The 27,077-nt window shown below is 36.9% G+C and overlaps 1 protein-coding gene across 1 annotated transcript in view; it reads right to left on the bottom strand.

The window, feature by feature from the left end:
* The window catches only part of LOC131168649 (uncharacterized), a 57,900-nt gene extending 35,758 nt beyond the window's left edge, over nt 1-22,142 (bottom strand). Inside the window, exons 1-2 of the mRNA XM_058128252.1 lie at nt 18,658-22,142; nt 18,245-18,484 (exon numbers count right to left, since the gene is read on the bottom strand). Of these exons, the coding sequence (XP_057984235.1) occupies nt 18,245-18,484; nt 18,658-21,968 (3,551 nt within the window). The 5' untranslated portion in view covers nt 21,969-22,142. The remainder of the gene's footprint in view (nt 1-18,244; nt 18,485-18,657) is intronic.
* Between the last annotated feature and the right edge of the window lie 4,935 nt (nt 22,143-27,077).

The following is a 27,077-nucleotide window of genomic DNA, read 5'->3' as shown; positions in this document are numbered from 1 at the left end:
CTCCCCCTTGGAGCCAAATTCAAAGATGAAGGAGTCTGGGACCCTATTATTGAAAAGTTTGAAAAGGAGATTGGCAAGATGGAAAAGAAATTTCTTATCACAAGGAAGCAGGCTCACCCTCATCGGGAGCATTTTGATGAATCTTTCAATTTATTTCATGTCTCTCCTTCCCTTATCGGCCTCAGTCACTAGGAGATCGGAGGGAATTCAGAAAAATTTCTTTAGGGGAAGCTTAGGGAAGGAGTTTAAATATCACCTTGTTAGATGGGGAGTGGTCAAACAACCCATTTGTTTGGGAGGTTTGGGTTGAAATCCCTCCTCACTTTCAATCAAACCCTCCTCAGGAAGTGGTTATGGAGGTTCATGAAGGAGAAATACCACTTTTGGTGGGATATTATTGTTTCTAATACAGGCTTGAGCACAATGGTTGGACAACTCACAATAGAAGGGGTCCCTATGAAGTGTGAGTCTAGAAAATCATCAGAAAAAGGTTGGGATGATTTTTTCCAATTTGTGAGTTGTGACATTTCAAGTGGGGAATACGGCCAATGTTTACCTTTGGCATGATGTGCAGCATGAGAACAGTAACCTTAGAGCTGCCTTTCCTTCCATCTACAGCTTGGCTTGTGACAAAAATGCCCTTATCAGTCAACATCTCCAAATCACTAATCAGGGAATTTTCTGGAATATTCCTTTTACTAGGAATGTGGCAGATTGGGAACTTCATGCATTCTCTGACTTTTACAAATTTCTCTATAGATTCTGTTACCAAAACATCCCCAATGAACCAAAATTGGCAATTAGACAAAAAAGGTATTTTCACTGTTAAATCTTTCTACAAGAAGCTTCATCTTTTGGAACAAATTACAACAACTCCCCTTGGGTTCACATTTGGAGGACGGCAGCCCATTCAAAGATTGCCTTTTTTTGTTTGGGAGTCCATACCTAGAAATATTTTAACCCTTGAAAATCAGCATAAAAGAGGGCTTACAGTCACAAATAGGTGCTTTCTTTGTATGGATAATGCAGAATCAGTCAACCACATTCTTCTCCACTGCCCCGGGACAAGGAACTTGTGGAATTTGGCTCTTTCTTTAACTGGACAGCAGTGGGTTACGGAAAATTCAGTTGGAGGGGAGATTTGAGTTTGGAATTTCGGAAAGGTATCAGAGCGACCAAGGAGAAGTGAAAGGCTTTGAACCTCATCCTTCTCCACCATCTTTTGGTGTGCTTGGAAAGAAAGAAATAAGGGAGCCTTCAAAGATTCAACTACTTCGCTTCAGACTTGCAAAAACCATTGGATTGCTGCTGTCCCCAGCTGGCTTAGTGGGAAAATTGCTAATGATCATTATGTAATCCTTGATGTTTGCAACACTCTACAAAGTGGTTTGATGTTTTGTACCATGGGTTGGCATCCCCATGATGCCTTGCTAATATTATTTTCTCTTTGCTGATAAAACAAATGAATTCTACCTTTGTTGCTTTGATCCCTAAGAAGACGGGGTATTAACATCAAAGACTTGCCCTAGAAGTTTGGTGGGAAGTGTTTACAAGCTTTTATCCAAGGTTTTCTCCTTGAGACCAAAAAAATTTAATCCAGATGTCATTGGACAGCACCACCATGCCTTTGTTGAAGGGAGAAAAATCGTTGACGCTGCCCTTATTGCTTTGGAATTTGTAAATAGTCAATTCAGAGGTGGATTTGACATGAAAAAGCTTTTTGACCACGTTTTCTGGACTTTCTTCTATACATCCTTAAAAAAGGGCTTTGGAAACTACTGCTTTATATTAAAAAAATGACTTTCAAACTATATCAGAAAGCCTTTGTCATCTCTTTGTAAACAACTCCTCCCATAGCCCTTTCCAATCAAGCTTTTCCAATTGGAAAGCCTTTATATATTACTTTGGATCACTAGTTGATGTCATCAATCCATTGTGTTGTGCTTCAGGTTCAGTGCTCTGCCCCCAAGGAGACAACCCATCGAGGGGCAAAAGCTCTGTAGGTTTTAGGCTGAGGGCAAACGCCTAGACAATAAATATTCCTACCTGCCCAATTTATCCTCCCCATAGGACTTGACCTATTTTGTTGGCCCAAGCCATTTAAAGACCCCATAACTTTGGTTTGGGCCCCAACAGCAAGAAGCCTCTAGTCCAAGGTGTGTAGCACTTAGCCAGTGAGGAAAAGGCCTGAGATGTTGGCAAGTAACAGCTAAAACATGGCACTTGGGCTACTATAGTGTAAAGGACTTGATTGGCACTCTCACTATCAGCTAAAGCTTTCAGTTTTATGGTGGGTGCACAGTCCTACAAGTGGTTTCAGAGCCAAGGTCACACGTTCAATTCCCAACACCAACAAGTATTTGGTTTTTTTTTTTCGTTTTGGGAGGGAGGGGGGCTGTTAGCCCACTTGTAACAACAACTAAGGGGGCATTTGTTTGATTTGAATGTCCTCTAAATAGAGGCTATATCTAAACTAATTCACTAAATAAGTGAACTGGTTAGATATCAGAGCGTTCAGTGGCAGCTCTAAATCTTCTTAAAATTCCTCTAATAGAACCAACATGGAAACATGTATATTTCAGCTTCAGAGATCTCTTTTCCAATTCTATTCCTTATAAAAAAAATAAAAATAACAAAGAACTCAATACCCAATTGATTAAAATTAAAATAATAAATTTTATTTTTGTATAATAATAAATTATATTATTTTTATTTATAATTATTGAAGAAATATATGACAAGAAAATATTATTTATGTTACATTAAAAACTTTAGCTTATGTATTGCTTATTAATTTTATCAAATATTTATGCTCCAAAGAGTTGAGAAGATTAAAAATGAAAACAAAACATCTATATAGTAGATATCAAACAGTTAAAATAATTCAAATTTTATATTTAGTGACTGGTTCAAATTCAATTCAGAACTGATTCACAAAATCATATTTGAATTTAGTGTTCAACACTTAATTTTACCAAACACCCCCTAAGTGGCAAAGGCTGGGTTTAAGCCAAGAAATAGTCAAAAGTAGCACTTGGGCAGTTCTACTACAAAAATATTTGGCTAGCACTCTCACTCTCAGCTATAACTTTTAAGTGGCAGGTGCTCAGTCCTGCAATGCCCATTGCCTATTTAGAATTTAAAATCAGTTGAAAACTTAAAATAGGCAGAGAAACACAGCCTACACCAAATCAAAATGGCATCTCCTTCAACGTTTCCAGCTGCATTACAAAGCCCTAACCATTCCATCTGATCAGGCACAAAAAAAAAATCTAGTTTCATACTCTACATTCGCAGGGCCACAACTTTCGCAGGCTCCACGACTCCTCTAGAACTTTTCGAACTAGCAACATAAACGCCAAAAGAAAATTCCTCAACCATCTTAAAGAAGCGCCATTTAACCAGAAGCTCTTAAATTGCAAAATATTTAGTTAAAGGCACAATATAAAAATATGGCATGACATTTGTTCAAAAATGCAACATTGGCAAAATGCTTAGAAGCTCTGTAAAATTTCACCCAAAGACACCCTTTCTTCTTAAACCAGAAAATCTTCAATTGCTTAACCAACAACTTTTGTCCCTCTAGTGAGAAGATCGCAGAAGATTTCCTAACACAACTCTCTAAAATGTGAAGAACTCCCACTTTGAATGAAGAAAAAAGGCTTCTTGTCTACAATCACCCTCCTTTCCTCCATCTTCTATGCTTAAAAGACATCTACTCTAAATGTCCCTCTACTCCCCTCACCCATATTAAGATGAGATATACCAATCTCTATCTCATATCAAATCAGGAAAAAACTTAATAAATCTATAGATATAAGTTTCAGGATCATATGTCATCCATAGATGAGATTTGGGAGAGCATTTTTTTTTTTGGCATCTTTATGGGTGTTAGCCACTCAGTGCTAGCAGGCCTTCTCTGATACTCGGTGTGATTTGTTGGCCCTTTTAGTTTAGTTTTTTGGTTTTGTTTTAAGTAATTGCATACCTTTGTTTTTGATTTCCTTTTGTTTAGTGACAATGCCTCATCCTCTACGTACTTCCCTCTTTTCAATGAATTTTTCTTTTTCCATTAAAAACAAATGATAAATCCATGGAAAGGGATCAAGTCATTGAAAATTGTTCTTCTCCGATAATTTGGTTTGAGGAACATGTTGAATTCTTCTTCACATGATTTGATGAATGTTGTACCATTCAAGTGAATTTCATTCTAATGGAGGTCAATTAAAAACAAAAAATAATGATAAAAAAAGGATCCTTTTTGAAACAATCATCATATTGATATTTTGTCCAATGTTAGTAAGCATTTTAACCTAGACTTGGGATGCAAGGATGGTTGTTCAGATAACTTGACAACAACAAAAAATTATTAATTTTAGAACTTCAGAATGCTAATAACAATGCTTCACTCTCTGATATATGACAGACAATAAAGGAAGAATGAACCAAAATTTAAGCAAGATGCAGACTGAAGAATTAAACTCATCCCATTGAAGCGACTGCTCATTTCAGTAAATAAGCTTGGCAAATTTTCCCAGATAAATCAAAATTGTCTGGTTTACATCAGCTTAGGGAGTCTAAACTTTTAGACCAAGAACAGACAGACAAGCAGAATTGTGTTAACTTTTTTGGTGCAACACAAAGATCACTATAGTATTGTTCATTCTTTCACTCATTAACCCAACAATATGCCCTGATTTTTCATATTAAGGAGGAAGGGCTTTTCACTTTGACATCTGAAGGTTCTCTGCACTAAGTCATCTCTCTCATTTATCCTCGATTTGTTGGCTGTAATTTATTCCAAAGTCACCTAAAATGAAGAGTAGTTTTGAATTTCTCCATGCCCCAAGTATCCTTTTATTTCTTTGGATACTTGCAGTTCCCACAGCAGATTAGTAGCAGTGACCAGGTCCTAATGTCCTCAGAAACAACTACGAAAACCTGCCATTGTGTATAGGTCCCCTAGATGGCCCTTCTAAATGCAATGGCAAAAACCAACTTATGCATCCGTTGTTCAATCAACATTCTCAAGGGACTTCAGGTGTATTACATTATTGAGAAAAGAATTTACAAAGCTTAGATAGACTCTCCAACTCAGGAATGGGTGAATAGATCGTGGTGAGCTGCATAAACAGCACCTACTGGGACTTCAGGCTTCAGACTTTTCCCAATCTCGGGTTGACTAAGCTTTTTACAATTTGATAATTAATATCAAAATACTGAATTTGTGTGTGAGATTGAGGCATGGGCAGGTCTACATGTGCCCAAGTGTGGCCTATAGCCCCCATTCAATTGAGAAAAATCTAATTATATTATATATGTAAGTAGGCCTAAAGTAGTATGGTTTTTTTGGACTTGCACCCAGCCACCCACTCAACTTGCTCCTTCATGGGGTAAGTCCAAATATATAAAATTTGGGGGATTGTTTTAAAATTTGTGTGTGTGTGTGTGAGAGAGAGAGAGAGAGAGAGAGAGAGAGAGAGAAGGATATCCAATGTCATAAAAAGTTGAATTTTTTTTAATAGTAAAAGAAGAATTTCATTAAGAGAATAAGAATATACAGCTAGGAGAATAAGACATCTCCTTAACATAGTCAGGAAAATTCAGATAGAGAACACAGAAACAACCTGAAAACTACAAAACAAAAGAAAGAAAACCAACACAAACTAACACTCCAACACATAACACCAACCATGCTGAATATCAGAAAAGCTCACCCCCTTAAAATTTCCCTGCCCCACACACCAAAGAAAAGCCAAATAGTGTATCTTTTCCCAAACCAGTAAAAGAGACAACTTCTTACCTAGAAACATACGCACATTACGCTCCATCCAAAGCCCCCAAAAGACTGCCAAGAAAAAAAAAGCACATTTCCAGAGCACTGTCCTTTCCCTTTCCCTGCTAAAACCAGCAAAGGACACTGCCAAAAGGTCCTCCACTGTCTCAGAACTCACCCAACATTTGCCAAAAATACCTAATAACTTGTTCCAAACCCGCCAAACATAGTCACAATGAATGAAAAAAATGAGAAGAAGATTCTGAACAATTAAAACAAAGAACACAAATATGTGAAGAAATAGCCTTCAAAAGTCTCCTAACATGTAGCAAGTTATTGATATCAGCTCTATCAAGCACCACTGCACAACCAACCAAATAAAAGCCTTGATTTTAAAGGGAACTTTGGCCTTCTTAATGGAACTATAGAGAGGAAAAGGTAAAATTTAGACCTATTCAAAAAATTCACAAAAAGATTTGCAAGAGTATACCCCTGAAGGATCCAAAGACCAAGACCAACTATCCTCCTCTAAAGAAAAATGACAGTTATTCAACAAAACCAGCAAAGAGGATAGCTCTACCATTGCCCTATTCTTTAATGATCTACGGAAGTGGAAATTCCAAGTAGGCAAAGGACCACTTGGATCAACAACAAAAGAGGAAATGGAACTATCCTGCCCTGAGCTCAAGCAAAAAAGGCATGCAAAAGAGGTGGACAAAACAACATTCCCCCAACCAATGGTTTTTCCTTAACATATTTTTTTTTTGGGTCTAAATCTCTAATGCTATGTCTAAATTGATATTATAATAATTTATCATTATGAATGACTAGTTATAAAAAATCGTTAGAGGTTATTTATGTCTTTTAGTGTAATTATTAAGTGTGTTAGTATGTTAATTAGTGAGAGTTCGTAAGGGTATTATTGTCATTAGAATGATTTGATTTGTATTATAAATAAAGGGAAAGACCTATCTTCAAGTTAGGCCATTCATTTAATCAAAATCTCAACATGGTATCAAAGTGTGATCCAACCTAAACCCTATCATACTCAGCCGTCACCAGAAAACACCTTTCTGTCACTGCACTTCTCAGATCCACCTCCACCCTTCATTATTTCACAAAACCAACCATATAGCCAAAAACAGAACACTATGAAGCCTACCACCACAAAACCCCATCTCCGGCAAGTGCCCCATGCACCTCCACGCACCAGCCAACTTCCAGCAATGCCGACCCCATGCGCCAGCGCGTAAAAGAGTTTCCAGCCACCTTTTTTTCTTTTTCTTTTTCCCCTCTGCCATGTTTTGATTTTTTATTTAGACCATATTATCAAGCTGTTGGACATGTTTTATTGCTCAAGGATCCAATCTTTTTCGACCATGCACTCATGGTAATTTGTTAGTTGTTGTTTGGTGTTCGTAAAGGCTTCTTTGTGAGTTTCTTGGAGCAGTAGCAGTGTTCGTAAGTTGAGTTGTGCAGCTGTGGCAGTGCTATGACAGTTGGTAAGTTGTTCAACTTGTCTGTGGTTGTGTTGGTGCTTCAAATAGTTTGCAATTGTTCTTATTAGTTTCGATTGTTCTTCTTGTTTGACATTGGTGTGGCTGCAAGTTTGTGACTGTTGGGATGGAGTCTTTGAATCCCAAAAACATGTTTCCTTCATCGCTGCCACAAATAACAACTCAAAAGTTGGATGGAAATAATTATGTTCTGATGGGGATCAGCATGCCCTACCTGTCATTTTCAGATGTTGTGACATGTGGACAGCCTCCCGATGTCCACATTTCCTTTGCCGACATGATGACACGTGGATGACCTCCTGATGTCCACGTCGGTTCATAATTGTTTGTAGATTTTGAATGGATTATTTGAAGACTTGTTTTGAAGACTTTTAGTGTGAGAAAGACCCGAGTAGAGATGTCAAAGCAAGTCCGGGTTCAAGACCCTTGTGGACCCCACACGGCTCCATTGGGCCCACACGAATTGGGCCTCTCTTTGAATTTTGTTTGTATGTAATTTGTAAACATGCAAAACAACTTGCTTGCATGTGTATGTTAGGAAATTGTGTGAGTATGTCCAGTGAGTTTGAGTGTTAGTAAGTTGTGCTTAGTATTTATTGTGTCTTAAAAGTTGGAACATTTATTCTGTTAGTAACTTGTAAGAGTAATTAATGTGTCTAGTAAGTTGGTGTTTTTATTATTTGTGTCTCTGATGCTTGAGTGGGAATTGTTAGTTGTTTAATGTCTTTGTCCCCCCATATTAGCTAAACTTATTAATGCTTTGTCCCCCCTGCTAGCTATATATATACCCCTTCATTGTAAGAACTACGTGTAGAGAGAAAAGTATTGATATTGAAAGGATTTTCCTTTGTGAAGCTTGTTATAGCTTTGTCCCATCCTTGTGATTGTGTAGTGAGAGACTACGTTGTTGTCTCCGGAGATCAAGTGGTGAGAGACCACTAACCTATCCAGCAACTCCATCTCCATATCCCCCCTCCCTCACTCTCACGGACACCACCAAAGTTACATCCACACAGCCAGCACTTTCATATTACCACACGGACACCATCAATCCTTTGCATTGCTGCGTTCAATTGGTATCTCACAAGCTTGATCCAAGGACCTATGGTGTGATCCAGCTGCGTGTTGGGCAACGTCTAGCATCCATTGAAACTCTTGGTAAATCAGTATCTATTTGAACCTTTACTAAATCTTGTTAAAGCCCTATCTTCAATTTCTGAAATTTCATATTTGATAAGCCTTTGCATCCGTAGGCTTCAATATTTTAGCTTGAAATCAATTGTGGAATATTACTGTGCTAAACTTAGAATTTTATTCTTGAAATATTGAAATAACATCTTTGCTGTATCTAACTTAATACCTTTGTGAAAGAACCAATTGGGACTAAATTTTGAAAGCATTATACACCCTTTCAAAATTTCCCAACATGTGAAATGTCCTCTGATTTATTATGTTTATGTTTGTTAATCTAATTCTTAATTTAAAGTGTTTTGAATGTATGTGCTTGTGAGGGTTAAACTGTAGGACATAGGCCACCCTTTCCCGTCCTACATCATGTTCAATGGTCCAAAGTTGTACAAATTTATTTAGCAAGATTAGGAAAATCTGACCTCTTGCTCTAATTTGATCCTTCTGATGGGAAGAGAAAAGAAGTGTGCATTCAAGAAGATGCCTTGATTGTTTCCCTGTGTGGAATTTGATGGAGCCCGGACTGCACGAATGTGCATGCATCTAGATACGTCTAAGGAGATTTGGGATCATGCCAAGTTCTATACTCTAGTAACATTAAACGTGTATACGATTTATTCCAGTAGTACTTCCAATTACAACATGGAGACAGGAGCATTGCAGATGATTTTGGAGAGATGAAACATATTCCTAAGGAGCTTAACGTTGTGCAACCTACGACCACCGATGTTCATGAGATGCAGAAACAGAGGGAGCAAATAACAATTCTTCGGGTTCTAGTGAGCTTGAGACCCGAGCTTGAGGCAATCCTGTCCTAAATACTTAGTAGTGCAAAGTTGTCATCATTTACTGATGTTTTCTCTCATGTCCTTCATGCTTCCTTTAGCACACATGAACCTGCTCTTGCATCCGGCTTTGAGAGGACAGCCTTTGCTAAACAAGGTGATTCTATAACAAACAACCGCAGAAGTTATCAAGGTGGTTCGAGTGGTCGTGGTAGTAGAGATGGACGAGGTAGAGGCACTCCTCACAAGTGCACTCGTTGTGGACAAGGTAATCATACTATTGACCAATGTTGGGATCTCTACAGTAAACCTTCACGTGTTGCCAATGCAGCCACCACCGACTTCATGCCTTTGGGGGCAGCCAATGCAACTACCACCAATTCCACGCCTTCAAGGGCGGAGTGGAGGGCAACGTACTATATCTATGTTAGAGGAAGAGTATTCCAAGTTCCAGCAATATCAAGCGTCATAACAAGATTCTCTCCCCATTGCATCTCTCGCCCAAACAAGTCATCCCATAGTATGTCTGTCATTCAGTACTTCTCATCCTAGTCCTTGGCTTATAAGCTGCACTGCCACTTATCATACCACAGGTATACCTAATTTCTTCTCTAATCTTCAGTATCCTACAAATTTACCTTGTGTTACTCTTGTTGATGGATCCACCACAGCAATCAAGGGAATTGGGACAATAAATCCCACTTCTTCTATTTCTCCTTTAATTTTGTGTATTCTCGTGTTTCCTTTCAATCTTGTGTCCATTAGCAAGATTACTACATCCATGGATTGTTCAGGTAACATTTTTCACTGATTCTGTGCTTATTCAGGATTTGAAGAAGAGGCAGATGATTGGCGGAGGGCATGAAGCTGGTGGACTTTATCACTTTGAACCACTATCTCCTTTACTGCCTGCATTGCTGCTACCACACCTCTCCAAATTCATTGTCACCTTGGTCATCCTTCATTGGAAAAGTTGAAACGTCTTGTTCATGATTTGAGTTCTGTGTCTAGTTTTGATTGTGAGTCTTGTCAGTTGGGAAAGCACCATCATGTCCCTTTTCCTTCTTGAGTCAATAAACGGGCTACAAGCCCTTTCATGTTAGTCCATTTTTATGTTTGGGGTCCTGGTAGAGTTGTGTCCAAGTTGGGTTTCGATACTTTGTAACCTTTGTGGATGATTATTCAAGAATGACTTGGCTATATTTAACAAAAAATCATTCCAAGTTATTTCATATATTTTTTTGTGCCTTTTGTTCTCAAATAAGACTCAATTTGGTTTGCCAATTCGAATATTTCGAAGTGATAATGATAGTATTTCAATTCACAATTCACAACTTAAATGACTCAGATTGGTATTGTCCACCAATCATCCTATGCCCACATTCAACAAAATGTGGTTGCAGAAAGGAAAAATAGACATATCCTTGAAATCACTTGCACTTTACTTCATCAAATGCATGTACCTAAAGTGTTTTGGAGTGATCTTGTACCTACTGCTTGCTATCTGATCAACAGGATGTCATCCTCTGTTCGTAGTGTAAAATTCCCTACTCCATTCTCTTTCCTAATTCACCTTTGTTCTCTCTCGCTTCTCGTATATTCAGGTGTGTGTCCTTTGTTCATCAATGAAATCCTGGGGTGGATAAGTTGGATCCTCGTGCTATAAAATGTGTCTTTTTGGGCTACTCATATACTCAAAATGGATATCGTTATTATCACCCTATGTTGCATTGCTTCTTTGTTTCGGCAGATGCTACCTTCTTTGAGTCTACACCTTACTACACCCAGTCCCTGAGTGCTTTTGAGCTCAATGAGTCTCTTCATCTACCTAATCTTCCAAATTATAGTTTGTTGTTCTTAATCAACCGTTTGAGTAAAACTTCTCATCATCTCAATCATCCTAATTTGCATGTGTATTCACAACGGCAGCTCCAAGGAAGAGAGTCCCCTCTAGCTTTTACTACCACGTTTTTGGTTTCCTCTTCTAATGATGATATTTCCCATGATATTGATCTTCCCATTGTTGTTTAGAAAGGTAAATGCACATATACCCAACATCCCATTTCTAACTATGTTTGCTATGACTTCTTATGACCCTCCTATTATTGTTTTGTTACTACTATATCATCTACCGCCCTTCCTAAATTTTTGTTTTGGAAGCCTTAGCCCACTCTGGGTGGAGGAATGCTATGGTTGAAGAGATGAATGCTTTATAGGGCAATGACATTTGGGACTTAATATCTCTTCCTCCTGACAAGTTTGTGGCTGATTGTCGCTGGGTATACACTGTGAAAGTCAACCCTGATGGTTTTGTGGCTCATCTAAAGGCCCGTCTTGTTGCTAAGGGATATACTCAGGTGTATGGTTTGGATTATTCTGATACTTTTTCTCCAGTTGCCAAACTTACATAAATACGTGTGTTCATCTCCTTGGCTACTACTTGTCACTAGCCTTTGCATTAGTTAGATGTGAAGAATGCCTTATTGCATGGTGATCTTGAGGAGGAGGTCTACATAGGGCAACCACCTCGAAATTTTAGCAAAACTTGTCAAAATTTTAACTATTAAACAAAATTTCCTCCGAATTAAAAATGAGAAATTTATGATCGAAGTGAAATTTCTTTCTCAATTCATTTTATTTTTTTATTGAAACAAAAGAGTATTACAAAGGTTTTAGAAATTATATGAGAAAATAAACTTACAACAACATTATTTATCTAACCATTCATGTCTAAATTATCATTATTTGTATAATAAATAAAATTTAAATGATTTAGGAATTTAAATTGTATTAACTGAATATGTTTAATGCACATTATCTTACAAATATGTTTGATACACAAATTATATTACAACTTTTCCACCTCATACACAACATAGATGTATTCAACTTGTACTAAAACTTATATTGTTACATCTATTATCCATTTCTAAAGTTTCATAAAAGAATTCCATGCTTTACAACTGATTTCCATTATTTTGTCAAATTGAAATTGAAATCGAAATTGACATGGAAATTGAAATTCCCATCAAAATTTCCATACTGTTGAAGCTTCGAAATTTGAATTGAAATTGAATTTAAGACCTTGGTTGCGAGTCAATTTCTAGATTCTCCGAGAACAAGTCATTGGTATGCAATAATTCACGTCTTGAGATATCTTAAAGGTGCACTTGGGAGAGGTCTTTTATATCGTGATCAAGGTCACACTTATCATGGATATATAAATGCAAATTGAGCTAGGTTGCCTTCTAACCGGAGATCCATAATCGAATACTGTATCTTGGTTGGTGGTAATTTGCTTTCTTAGAGTAAGAAACAAACTATGGTAGCCAAGTCAAGTGTTGAATCAGAATATACAGCTATAACCCACACTACTTGTGAACTAGTCTAGTTGAAGAACATGTTGGAAGAATTGGATTTTTCACATTCTCAGCCTATAAAGTTGGTGTGTGATAATCGAGTTGCTCTTAATATAGCCTCCAACCTGATCTTTTACGAGCAAACGAAACATATTGAAGTTGATTGTCATTTTGTTCGGAGAAACTAGTGCATAAGCTCATTACTACAGCTTATGTGAAGTCCGACATGTAACTTGCAGATTTGTTTACCAAAGCTTTGGGGGGTGCTCGTGTTAAATTTATTTGTAACAATCTAGGAGCATGTGATATTTATGCTCCAGCTTGAGGGGGAGTGTTAGAGGTTATTTATGTTTTTTTTTAGTATTTATTAAGTTTGTTAGTATGATAATTAGTGAGAGTTAATAAGGGTATTATTGTCATTAGAATGTACTTGATTTGTATTATAAAAAGAGGGCGAGACCTATCTTCAAGTTAGGTCATTCATTTCATCAAAATCTCAACAAAAATTAATCTTATAATTTTAAAACATAAAAAACACAATAGGCACGAGCTTTATAACCCCCCCCCCCCCCCCCGGGGGACTGCAGGTCCTAGACCTGGCACTGGTTTGAGGACAATATTTCTATATTAAAAAAATATTCATAATCCTGGAGCTTGCTGTTACATAAGATTGAAGCACTCCAATTCATTTCCATAAGCCCTTAGCAAGATAGATCGTTAGACAGATTCAATCTACAGGGAAAACTACATATTTGCATCTCGAACTTAGGGGTTGGTCTCCAAAATTCTAAAAATTGTCCATAAACTATTAGTTTTGGCAAAATAAACCCGGTTCTATCAAGATTAATGTTGACTTTTTGTGTCCGATCCCGTTTTGATAATGACAAAACACAAATATCTCATCTGTGCGTTTAGTACTTGAATAGGTTTATACTTCAAGCACGCACACATGGCAAAGGAAAAATGGAAGGAGCAAATGAGTGAAGACGTAGTTTTATTTCAGTTGTATTGTTTTAGATTATATTTGTATATGCATGATCATATGATATAGTTGGAAGCTCAAAATGACATATAGATTGACCATGTTTTTCATGACATATTCATATGCATTAACTTAGGTTAGATAGGGCTGAACAATAGGCAGCTCGTTGACGATTCCCCTTGTCTTGTCGACGAATGACTGAAGGCCACTCGTCGCTGAACGCTTTGCTCTCGTCGACAAGAAAATACCGAGAGCTCAAAAATCTCAGACAGTCCACCACCCGTCAATGAATCCCCTAGTTTCGTCGCCGAATGAGTGTTGAACACTCGTTGACGAGTTCATAGCGCAGAACGACGTTTCAACGCAGACACGGACGAAATCTTTTATTTTAAATGATCCAACGGCCAGAATTCTTCCAAATGGCGAGAACACTTATAAATATCAAACCCTAAACCCTAGTTGAACAACTCTTGAACCTCTTGCCTGCACTCTATCACATTCAAACATCTTTTGGGCATTCTCTTAGTTTTTCAAAGAGCTTTCACGCATACATCTTGCAAACATCTTTTGGATTGAGGTTTGATAAAAGCAAGTATTTGATTTGTGTTTTCAAAGTATTTCCTCTCTCTTTCGTATTCTTTTATTTAATATTTTATTAAGAGAGCAAGAACCCTAATTTTCATATATTTGTTTGAAAAATCTTTTGGGAAAAGTTCATACTAGGACTTTAAATCTTTGAAGCATTCTTGATATTATTTTTACATAAGATTTTATATTCTTTTATTTGTGCCAAAAGTTATTTGAGAAAACCCTAGATGTCCAACACATATTATTTGAAAATCAATTTTTTGGAGATATATTGCATTGGGTGTAGATCTTTGAGAAAACTCATCATACACATTTTTGTATACAAAGATCATATATTATTCATTACAAAAATCATATTGAAATCAACACATATTCTCTCTTGAACTTCAAGTTATATTTTGTGAGAGTGCTTAGGGCTTATTGTACACATTAGCTTGTTGAGAAGCCTTTGAGTGTATCCAAAAATTGTATTCATCTATTGTACTTGCGGTTCGGTGTGTGGACTGTGGTGAGAAAGCTACGTCTCGTGGAAGCAACGAACTGTAAGGAGGAAGCTACGCCTCTTGTAAGCAGCAAGTTAAAAGGAAGCTATGTCTTTTGTAAGCAGCGGATTGTCGTCCCAATTTAAGGAGCGGAATAGTGAAATCCTTGGGTGTTTTGCTCAAGGTGAGGACATAGGCCGAGTTTGGCCGAACCTCGTTAAAAACTATGTGTTTGCACTCTCTCTCTCTATCACTCTTTACATTTCCGCACTTATGCTCATATTCGATCTGCTGTGCATGTTTTAAATATTGCCACATCTGAATATCTAAAATACTTGAGATTAATTGGGTAATACTGAATTGGTTGAGATATCCATAGCTTGAATTAATTGGATTGTGTAATACTGAAATCTGTATATCTCCAAACTTGTGTTTTTATGGTTGGGTTTTCAAATTAGGGATTGACAGACCGAAATATTTTTAAATACCCAATTCACCCCCCCTCTTGAGATTACACCTAAATTAACAATTAATGCAACCCAAACCATCCTTTACTCCCAGTCTGAAATATGAAACAGGGGTAATGTCCTGAATTGGCATGAGTAAGAGAAATGTAGCAGCACATTACAGCAATAGTGTCCGCATGCACATTTAAAAGACAATTCGAAATTATTCTCAGCATCATCCTGACACTGGGCTCTTTGTTCTTTTTTTTTCTTTTTCATTTTCTTTATAGCAAAAGAAGAATATTTCATTAAAGAAGGAAGAGTACAAAAGGAAGAATAAGAAATCCTCTTAAACAAGACAGAAAAAACAAAATAAAAAACACTAATCAAACCAACAAAGAAAGCCAATCCCGTTGGATATCTAAGAAGCTCAGTCCTTTTAATCACTCAGAACCAACACACCGAAACAAAGCCAAGTAATGAATCTTTTCCCCTAACAACAGAGTATCAGCTTCTTCCCAGAAAAAAAAAAAAATGCATATTACATTCCAACCATAAACACTCCAGCACTGAAAAAAATGTGCATCTCCATAATGCGATGGCATCCATTTTTCTACCAAAACCAGAAGAAGAGATTGCCAAGAGGATCTCCACTGTGTCCAGGCAAACCCAACTTTCTCCCAATAAATCGAAAAGCTTATTCCACATTTTTCAAGAAAAATCGTAGCGCAAAAACAAATGAGAGGCTGTTTCTAAACTATTAAACCATAAAAGCATACATCTGGAGAAAGCGCCTTCAACCAAGTTATTGTTGTCGACTCTATTAAGCAAAACCAAGTGAACCAACCAAATAAAAGCCTTAACTTTTGGGGAACTCTAGCCATCCAAATTTTTTATTGGACAGAAAGAACAATTAGCACTAGTCAAAAGATCACAAAAAATATTTGCAAGAATAAACGTCCGAAGAATCCCAAGAATCAAAGATAAAAAATGACCACCTGTTCCAAAGGAGAGACAACAATTATCTGAGATCAGCTACAGAGAAGAGAGCTCATCCGCCTCCCTATAATCCAGAGATCTGCAGAACTGAAAATTCCAAGAAGGCAAAGGACTACCAAAAACACAAAAAAAAAAAAAAAAACAAAAAACAAAAAAAACAAAAACAAAAGCAAAAACAAAAACAAAAAAACAAAACTAAAAAGAACAAAACAAAAACAAAAAGCAAGAAAAAAAAACAAAAACAAAACAAAAGTAGTATTAGCATTATGCCTCGAACTAGAGAAAAAGACAAGGAAAAGAAGTGAACATAGCAATATTCCCTACACAGATATCTTCCCAAAAATGAATACAAGAACCCTCACCTTTAACAAACTTAGTATGGGGAATCAAAAGGGGATAAATCTGAGAGACTTACTTCCATGGACTTTCCAAAGAACATCTAGATCCCAAGTTAGTATCCCAACAATTCACATGCAGTCCAAATGTACTTTAAATGACTTTATACCAAAGGGAAGAATCCGCTTATGGGAACTGCTGAAGCCATTTAGCTAAGAGGCAGTGTTTCTAGGCACCAAATTTCCAAGATGCAACCCCCCTCCATTTTAGATCTACAAACCACATCCCAATAAAAAAAAATGATCCTGCTTCCCCCCGACCTCATACCAAAGAAAAATCACTCATAATTTTCTCGAGCTTAAAAGCAATCCCCACAGGAACCCTAATACAAAGGGGTATAGCAAGACTGGCATGACTGAGTGTAATCAACCCCCAAGAGAAAATAATGCACCTTTCCAATCATCTAAACACTTAAACACCCTCACCACTGCTGGGTCCCAGGAGCCATCAGATCTAGGATTACCACCTAAAAAAGACCCCTAAATAAGACAAAAGGACCAATCCAAAATACCACAACCTGCAAGCAACGCCAACTCCTTGACTCTACCCACACTCAGATTAGTAGCAGCAATACCACTCTTAGCCAAATTAATTTTAAGGTGAGAACCCACTCAAAAATATGAAGGAGGCTCAAATTATTCAAAAAAGAACTGTGATCATCTCAAAAGAATATAGTATCACCGGCAAATTGAAGGTGGGAAACAACCACCCCCTTCTTCCCCATTTCCAAAACTTCCACCAATCCCTTATCCAACACCCTATTGACAATTCTACTCAAAACATCGACCAAAAAGGGAGAGTAGATCCCCTTGTTTAATGCCCCTCGATGCATCAAACTAAGATTTTTAGGTTCACCATTCACTATAATAGAAAAGAAACCATTGAATATACAACCCCTCATCCAAAAACGCCACCTCTCACCAAATCCCTTTCTCACAAATCTTCTCCAAGGGATTCCAACTAACCCTATTATAAGCTTTTTTAAAGTCTAATTTAAAAAATAATCCCTTTATCCTTTCTCCTTGGGCATCCTCCACTACCTCATTAGCGATTGAAACAGCATCCAAAATCTGCCTACACCCCACAACCGCACTTTGGGCCTTAGAAATAGTCTTATCAAGCACAGCACTCAACCTATTAGCTAGCACTTAAGCAATGAAGTTATAAACAAAGAATACTAAGCTAATATGCCAAAAATCTACAATCTTGATAGACCTACTCTTCTTAGGCACAAAAATGATGAAGGTGGAGTTAATGCTCTTTCTCAAAGTCCCATTCCAATATATCCAATAAAGGCATTACCATACTTCAAATTGGGACTAATGAACGGCTTAGATTGCACCAATCATAAAAATATATGGTTTAATTGCCATAGTTAATAGTTTGAGAGTCATTTAGAAACCAATCTCAAAGTTTAAGGGCTAAAAATGTAGCTCTCCAAATAAATTAAAATAGCCTAACTAAAAGAATTATCAGTATATACAACCATTATTTTTATAAGTAAATTCAATCATATTGATTTGCCAAAACAATACAATTAACCACAATAGCATATGCTAAAAAACATTTTTTTCATCACCCAATTTGTTTAGAAACAGTAAACCAAACAAATTACTAAGAAACAAACCAAGTGAATAAATAATTAAATTTTAATCTGGTTGCAAGAAGACAGAACTTGTTAAAATCAGTGTATACTAAAAATAAGATGGAGTACAGAGGGCCTCACTTTGCTGCTCTATATTGAGCTTTGAGAAAGTTAGGATCCAGTTTAACAGCCATCATACAGTCACCCAGAGCTTCCCTTATCCTTCCAAGAGACATTCGTGTCGCTGCACGGTTGCTGTAGCACAGGACAAGAGGCTCAAGGCAGCACCCCAACGTCTCACCTGGAGAGGCAGAATTTATCCCCTTTGTGTAACAATCCTCAGCTTTAGAAAGATTTCCATCTTTATAAGCTTGGTTTCCCCTGATAAATGTCAAATTTTTCCAAGTATGAATAGCAAAAACACAATAGAAAAAAATGTAAATATCATAAATGATATAAACAGAATAAATTAGCAACCAGCCTACATAGTGTGTAATATCTAAAGAGACATTTTTAAATTTGAAATTTTTTTTAGAAAATTATGCAAGAAGCACCTGAGTCGCCACTTTTCCCAGGCTTCCTCCATTGTCGAGCAGAAGATAGACTGTAGCTTGACTTGTAATTCATCTGCTTTGGATTTAGCTGGCGCTTTGCCATGGAAAATGGAGGAATTTCCTTTTTGACCCTGCATCGAGTCTGAATTTGAAGTGGTAATATTAGGGGCCGAAAATTGGATGGAAGAAGCAAACTTAAACTTTGTACTTGAATTACTACTACTTGAGTCACAACTGCCCTTCAACCTATTTTTCTTTCTATATTGATGTTTTGCAGCTGATAGACACCCTGGCGCAGGTGATGATGCAGAGAAGGTAAATTTCCTCTCTCTCATGTCTTCAGAACTTGAAGAAACACCAAACTGTCCCCTGCAACTGCTCTCTTGCTTCTCTGTCTTCAAACCGAAACCAGCTCCAGCTTCTGCGGAAGCAATACCAGTGCCACCACCCATGCAAGCCTGCTCTGTTTTGGACTCCTGGCATGGAGTTTCAGCTTTAGGAACAAACTCTTCCATAAGACACTCATCACAAAAATGATTTTCATGATCCTGAGAAATTCCCTCATTCTTCTCTATGCCTATCTGACCACCTTCATTGGTGGCAAGCCTTTCTCTTGTAGCTGTCAGTTTTTCATCAGTAGCATCAGTTGATAATGTTGAATATGCAGTTGTGGGTGCAGAGTTATTGCCTCCGTGGAAGCACTCATTCAATGCTGAAGAAGTTTCTCTTGAGCATTGCTCAGCTGCCGCAGTTTCTTGATAGGGAGAAAAATCCATGGGAGAATAACATCCAGGGGAGTTTAGGTTTTCCTGTGCCATGAAATCATTCCCACAACACTGTTTAGCCGGGGTATGCTGCCTCAACTTTCCCTTCTCTTTCTTTAACCTTCTGTTCTTAGCTGATCCATTCTTTGAACTGAATTCCGATTTTTTATTTAACCCAGGAAAGAAATTTGTGGTAAAAGAAAAAGATGCATCTGACTTCAATGTTTTAACATTTGTACAAGGTGAACCCACTCCATTTGGCACACTGGTAAAACTACCTCTATCCTTGCTTTCAAATCCACCCACTGTAGGTGCCTCAAAAGCACTATCCTTTGGCAAAAAGCTTACATGGATAGACGAGAACGAAGATGGTTTGGCATCTCCATTTAAATCAGCACCATCATTTACCTGACCTTCTGGATACTGCCCCGCATCAGAAAACTTAGCCAGTCCTGCCTGATAAGTAAAAGCTGGTGGAGAACAACCAGTAGCAGGATGATCAAATCTCTCATCATTTAACTTTATTGGCTGCCCCTCCTTTCCAAAAAATTCAGAAGAACAACCCAACCCACTCCTAGTTTCATTAGGCACCATATTTTCCGTGCCTCCATAAAAAAACATAAAATTGATTTTACTACTTTCTGATTTAAAATTTTTGTTGTCACTGGTTTTTAGATTGAACTGATTAGTTTTCTCAAAAGCATTACCACTTCCAGGAACTTCTGAAGGTGAATTTTTTAGATGACTGTTAGAAGCAGCTGAGCAAACAGTAGAAGAACCAGAAGCACTGATACTTCTAGATACAAATGTATCATCAGCCTGGGAGCATGGGCTTAATTTAGAGCCCTTGCACTTGTCAGGACCATCAACATTAACAAAACTATCTATGTTCAATTTCTTCATTTCATCTGAAAGTTTAAATACTGAGTTAATGCCAGAAGCACTAGCCATTCTACAACTGCTACTATCACTACCACTATTACTGCCAAAAACAGAAGTGTACTTGTCATTGACATTTGAACCCAAATTACTGTTTTGAGCCTTTGTGTTGCCATCGCACTTTCCAAAATTTTCACAGTTCATGTCTGTCCCACCAGGAAGCATATGTGCCTTATTCCCAGTAAAACTGGAACTTTCATCACTCCCATCCAAATGCAAACTCCCATTTGCAGCAGCATTATAATCAACAGCAGCCACCTGTACTGTCTCAAAATATGTTTTACCCTGAATCTTCACCTTCCTCTTATCAGCAGAAACAAATGATCCCGTCTGTTCACAACACTCTTTCTTTTCCAGATTTGAATTTGAAACCAAGTCACTATGATCAGCACCAAACACAAAGCCCACAGAATCATACTTCCCAAACTCCACATCAATGCCAAGTTTCATCTTTACCCTATCACCAGAAATGTACTTCCCCACATTTTTAGCTGATTTTCTCCTTTCCATTTTTGAATTTCGCACTGAATTATTCTGGCCGGCACCAAAAACAAAACCCGCATTACCATACTTCCCATTAGCTGCTTCACAGTTTACTTTTATCTCACTCCCATTATCAGAAGCTAAATTTCCAATATTTTCTTTCTCCGCTCCGCTATCTTCAGAAACTAAATTTCCTACATTGTTGCCAGATTCTCTGTTCTCCAAATTGGAATTTGAAGCATAAACAATCTGACTAGAGTCAAACACACACCCCACCTTATCAACCTCCCCGGACTCTGCCCCGCTCTCAAATTTCACATTCAACCTATCACCAGAACCTGATGTTCCCACAGTTTCACCAAATTCTCTCTTTTCTTTTTTTGATTTCAAAGACAAACCACTCCCGTCGACGCCAAATGCAAAACAAACATTACCAAAATTCCCAAGCTCTACTACACCCTCTGATTTGATATTCTGCCGATCATTTGACCGCAAATTTCCCACGCTTTCATTGAATTCTCCATTTCCTGCATTCAATTTCACTGCCGCATTCCCAGAATCTACTTTCATATACCCCCTACCCACAGAAACTGATTTTCTCGCGTGTTCACATGATTCTATCTTGTACGAACCTAAACTCGCCGCTGAATCACTCCGATTAGCACCGAACACAAAACTCATATCCCCAAACTTCACAGAATTAATCTCACCGCTTAAATTTCTGAATTCATTTGAGACACCACCGTTATCGACAACTCGATCGGAACTCTCAGACATTGAACAAAACGGGTTGAATCCCGGACCAATTTTTTTCGGCACAGACCCTGGCCTCCGTTGTTGAGAACCGAAATGTCTCCTCATCTTCACAAACCTCGGCCTTGACCTTCCCGGAGCCCCTGACACACTCAACTTCTCATTCCCCGATCGCGGCACTGCCGGCGAAGAATAAACGCCCTCGGCACCGCAGTCCCTCGCAAATTCAGCAGCAGGCGAGCTCATTTTTTCAGAAATGCTAATCGAACGGAAAAAAGACGACGGGTGGGGTTCAAGCTTAGGGTTTTGCAGGGACGGGGAGTAGGACAACGGAGAGGTCATACGCAGCTGGAAGTCGATCAGCACAGACATTGCTTCCAGGAAGACATGGGGCGGTCGGGCGGCGACGGAGGGCGGCGTTTCCCGGCGAGATCGAGGCGGAAATGCAAGGAACAGAGGACAAATACGGCGGGGTTTGAAACGCGTTTTTGCAATGTGAATGAAAGGGCTCGGGGTTTTTGCTTAGTTTTGAAGGAACAAAGACAGAGCTCTGTCTCCGAAAGTTACAACGGTAGGGTTTTACACTTCGGTCCCCGTATGAACACTGTAGTTTTCAAAAGCTTCCGCGGGCTTCTGTTTTGCCCTTGCCCTTCCGTTTAAATATTTTCAAAACAATAATATACTGTCATAATTCACTCTCTTTTGTAAACGAAATAAAAGAGAAATACAAAAAAAATTTGTAGTTATAAAAATTCAATTGTTTAATTTTTTAAGAACTAAATGTTATTTATATAGGTAAATATATTAACATTCCAAAAGTTAGTCACATAATGAATCATAATGTCAACATATTAAAGGTTGTAACCTATTATCTAGATAGTTATCCACATAAATATGCATATTTTACAACACTTTCCTTTGGATGACTATATATTATGAATATGTCTTGTTAAAACATTTGTAAGGAAAACATTATAAAATAAAACCTTAACGAAGAAAAAATAGTACAGTATTTCATACTTCTCCTAAAAAATACAATCAATTAAGAAATGTCCTTAAGTTGTCGCATTCCAATGTTATGGACATGTTTTTTGAAAATTGAAGTTGACAATACTTTGAAAATTGAGTTGTCATTTGAACGAATTTTTCAAGTGTTAACATCTCCTTTTTTTAGAAGTTCTTGAGTGTAAAAGAACTTTAGTAAAATATGTTTAGTTATATCATTTTTATGTACCCACCTTTGATTTGTACAATACATGCTGCATTATTCTCGTACAATATTGTTGGCTTGTCATTCTCCACTGATAATCCACTTGTCCCTTTAATGTGTTAGATTATAGTTATTAACCATACACATTCACAACTTGTTTCATGAACTGTCAGTATTTCTGAATGGTTTGAAGAGGTAGCAGTGATCGTTTGCTTTACAGACCGCCATGAGATAGTAGTATCACCATATGTAAAAATATATTCTATTTGTGATCGAACTTTATGAAGATTAGAAAGATATCTAACATCAGCATATCATTTCAACACAAACTTTACTCCCTTTAGGTAAAACAAACTTATATTAGATGTGCTGCGGAGATAACAAAGAATATATTTTATTCCATTCCAATGTCTCTGAGTTAGTGTAGAATTAAACCTTACTAGCAAATTTATCGCAAAAGTCATATTTGGTCTAGTGCAATTTGCAAGATACAATAGTGCTCCAATTAAATTATAAATACTTAAAGCCATTAATAGAAGTTATATTATGTTCAAATTTATTAATATAAAATACTATTATGACATCAGATAAACATAAGGACACAACCAAATATTTTAATTAAAATTATATAAAATAATAAATGTTAATTTATTTATGTACCATTATATATGACCAAGTCTAAAAAATACAAAAAACTTCTTTCTTGTTTTTAGTAAGAAACTATAGCGCACATATTTCAATAAAAATATCAATAAGCTTGTTGTAATTTTAAGATTGTTGTTTATAATTATATAATGAATAAATTTTATTGTTTGAGGGGTACTTATAGGTCTATAATTTTATTTTTAAAATTTATCTTTTATGTGTTAGGTTATATTTACATATATAAGACACTTTACAAACAAATTTAAAATAAAATTGTCATTGTCATTTTGATATATACTTTAGATATATACTTTATTTAACATTTAGATAATAAAATTAATAAGATAAAATTTTATCACTAAAGATCGAGTAAATTGGCCATATCCAAATGGAAGAAAATAAAAACTCTCAATAGGCATCAACCGAGTGTCATGTAAACTAGTTGATGAAAATCCTAGATTAAATCAAGGTTTTGATGTGCCTAACGTCAACAACAAAATAAGAAATAAGAGCTAGCGATTTATCAACGATACCTTAAATTTTCGGGTTCAACCAAATAAAAGTTTAACAATAATTTCTCAGGAAAACTAATAAACCATGGAAAACAAACGACATTGACCCACAACCCGAGTTACCGAACTTAGCCACTCATGCTCACAATACACAATTTTCGGGTCAAATTAATTCCACGGTGGCTCACTGCATCAATAAAACGAAAAACCATAAGAAAAATACAAACTTTGATAAAACCGAACCTAATCTAAATTGAGTTTCAACAAAAAAATAAAAATAAATCTTGAACAAGAAAAACACAACTAATGTAATTTTCTAAAGGCAAAAACAACTTAATAATTATTTAAAATCTAAAATAAACCTTAATACTAATTTAACCATGTCCAACTTTCAATACAAAAAAAGTAAATAAATAAAAGAAAGAGATAGAAAAAAGAGAGAGAGATAGAGAGAGAAAGGGATAAAACAAAGCCATGGAGATGACCTCTAAATTGCAGGCTGGTAGGGGCAGCAAGCTGCTGTTGCTGGGAAGTTCTGGAGAGGCAGAGGGCTGGCCGAAGGTGTTGTGGTTGTAGTAGTAGAGGCGCTCTGCTCGGCTGTCACACGGCTGCTAGTATGGAGAACCCGGAAGGACTGCTGCTATGGTGGTGGCCGTGCAGGAGAGTTGTAGAAGACCACAGAATCTGTTGGTGGCATGGAGCTCTTGGAGGTTGCAGAGGTGGCTGGAGCTGTTGGTGTTTTGCAGAGGATGAGGCAGTGTTGTGGCTGGAGCAGAGAATAGAGAAAAGAGAAAAAGAGAGCGAGAACAGAAGGACAAGAAGAAAATCAAGAAGAAGGAAAAGATAAAGAGAAAGGGAATTGGAAGAAGGGAGAAGAGGAGGAAAGCCCTCGGGCTGCCTAGGAAAAAAGGGGGAGAAGAAGAAGAATTTAAAAGAGATTGGGGGAAGCCCTAGACCCGGTTTAGCCAACCCGACCCGACAACTTGACCCGACCCGGCTTGCATGGCCGAGTCACATTTTTGCTCTCTGTTCACCGCAATATTTGACCCTTCTGAAGCTAGTTTCTCACAAAACTCAAAACACAAAAGTTGTAGATAATCCTTTCCTCTTTCTCTAGAAATTTGAATCGTTTCGATCAAAACTCAAACAAAAAAGTTATGCATGAAATAAGAACAGGTGTCGGTTTTGGTTCCCAAAAATTTTCCTGTGACAAAAAAATTACCAAAAATTCATAAATAGTACAATAAAGTTCAAGAATGATAAATTCGGAACTTTAATAAAATATTGGACAAATTTGAATGTTTAATTAAAAATATAAGCCATAAAGACTGGGTTAAAGTACCCAATTACGCAGTTTGCACACGTAATCAAAGACGGAATAAATTATTATCAATGTGTGGCTAACATGAGTTTTAGTGGAAGCAAAATACATCCATTAATTTAACTTTAAATGAAATGACACTTGTAAAAAATACTCACACCTATATAATTGAAATACATATTTTCCTTCAAAACATAATTTAGGCTTAGTAGTTGGCCCTGTGTTGGCCTTTTGAGTCCGATCCCTATTTTGATGCTGACAAATCACCAATGTTTTATGTGTGCATTTAGTGTGTGAACAAGTTTTCATTTTAGTATGAACATAAATACCAAAAAATGGAAGCTAGCAGGGACATAAAGCTCACACACTACTAGTGAATTCCATGGAAAATGAAAAGTAAAAGAAGAAGACATTTTTAATTTTAGTTGTAATGCATTTAATTTTCATATCTCTAGTCTATAATAATAAATGCATCTGCATGATATGGATAAAATGCTCATAATGACCATAGAAAGACCCTAGGGACCAACACACTTCACAAAAAACCTTGTCCTAAAAGACAAAAATCATACAAAAGGTTTAAAAATAATTTAAGGTCAAATTTGGGGCAAAAACAGGGTCGACCAACATTTGATTTTTGGTCTTAATTTAAAAGTCTGATCGACCGAATCCTTCATAGTATAAATGCCTCGGTCGATCGAATCAAGCCTGGTCGACCTAATCCTCGCAGTATAAATGCCTCGGTTGATCGAACAGGTCTGAAGTCAACATGTTGACTTTGCATCGGTCGACCATTCAGTTTTTGAACGTATCTTCCTTGGTTGACCGAACCGAAATGTGTTTGACCCCTCAATTGTCTGGTCGACCAAATGTATAGTTCATTTTAGCCTAGGTTGACTGAACTAGAAGAGTAGCCGACTGAACCATGTCTTGGTTGATCGAACCCACGAAGGGGTTCAGAATCGCCCTGATATGGTCAACCGAACTTGCAATTCAAATTATCCTTAGTCAATCGAACTAAGTAATATGGTCGACTGAACCTTAAATATGGTTGATCGAACCTCTCGGGTTATAAGTTTTTTAAAGGGCTAAAATGTCATTAACTTTTAATTAAACTTTTCCAAAATATCGAGCGTGTCCCCAATGGTCATAATTTTTAGAAAAAAACTATAAATACCTCTTCATTACTCCAAATTAGTAACTTTGATTATTTTTAAAAACCTCTCAAATCATTTTCTTAATCAAAGTTCCCCCACTCATATTTTTAATACAAAATCTTTTGGGGGTTATATTTTATACTCTCCATTCTCTTCCATTCATTATTTTGAAAATCTTTTTGAAGAGAACATTTTATTTGGGCATTTATTTGATTGTCTTAGATTATTGACTCTCATTTATACATTGATGTTGAAAATCAATTTTGGAGAGTAAAGATTATGTTTCTTCACATAATTTCTTTTGATAAATATTTTTGAAGAAACAATCAATCTTATTTGAATCTTTGAGTACTTATCATATGTATACCTTTTAACTCAAAGATCATCATTTTTATTATTTACAAAAAGTCTTTGAAAAAAAAAAAATCCTAGGTTCTCTTACTTTGTACTGAAAATATTTTTGGAGAAGTATTTTATTAGGATTCAAATCTTTGATGCATTTTATCATATATATCTTTCATCAAAGATTGGAAGATTTGTTTTACACCCTTACTCTACCGAGCATAAATCATATCATAAAACGTGTACATCTTTGCTTATATTTTTAGAAGCATATTATATGTACAAAAATGTTTT

This window comes from Malania oleifera, chromosome 11, assembly GCF_029873635.1.
Source record: "Malania oleifera isolate guangnan ecotype guangnan chromosome 11, ASM2987363v1, whole genome shotgun sequence".
In the NCBI taxonomy this organism is placed as follows: Eukaryota; Viridiplantae; Streptophyta; class Magnoliopsida; order Santalales; family Ximeniaceae; genus Malania; species Malania oleifera.
Note: the sequence above shows the minus strand (reverse complement) of the source record. Positions and strands in the feature narration are given on the sequence as shown.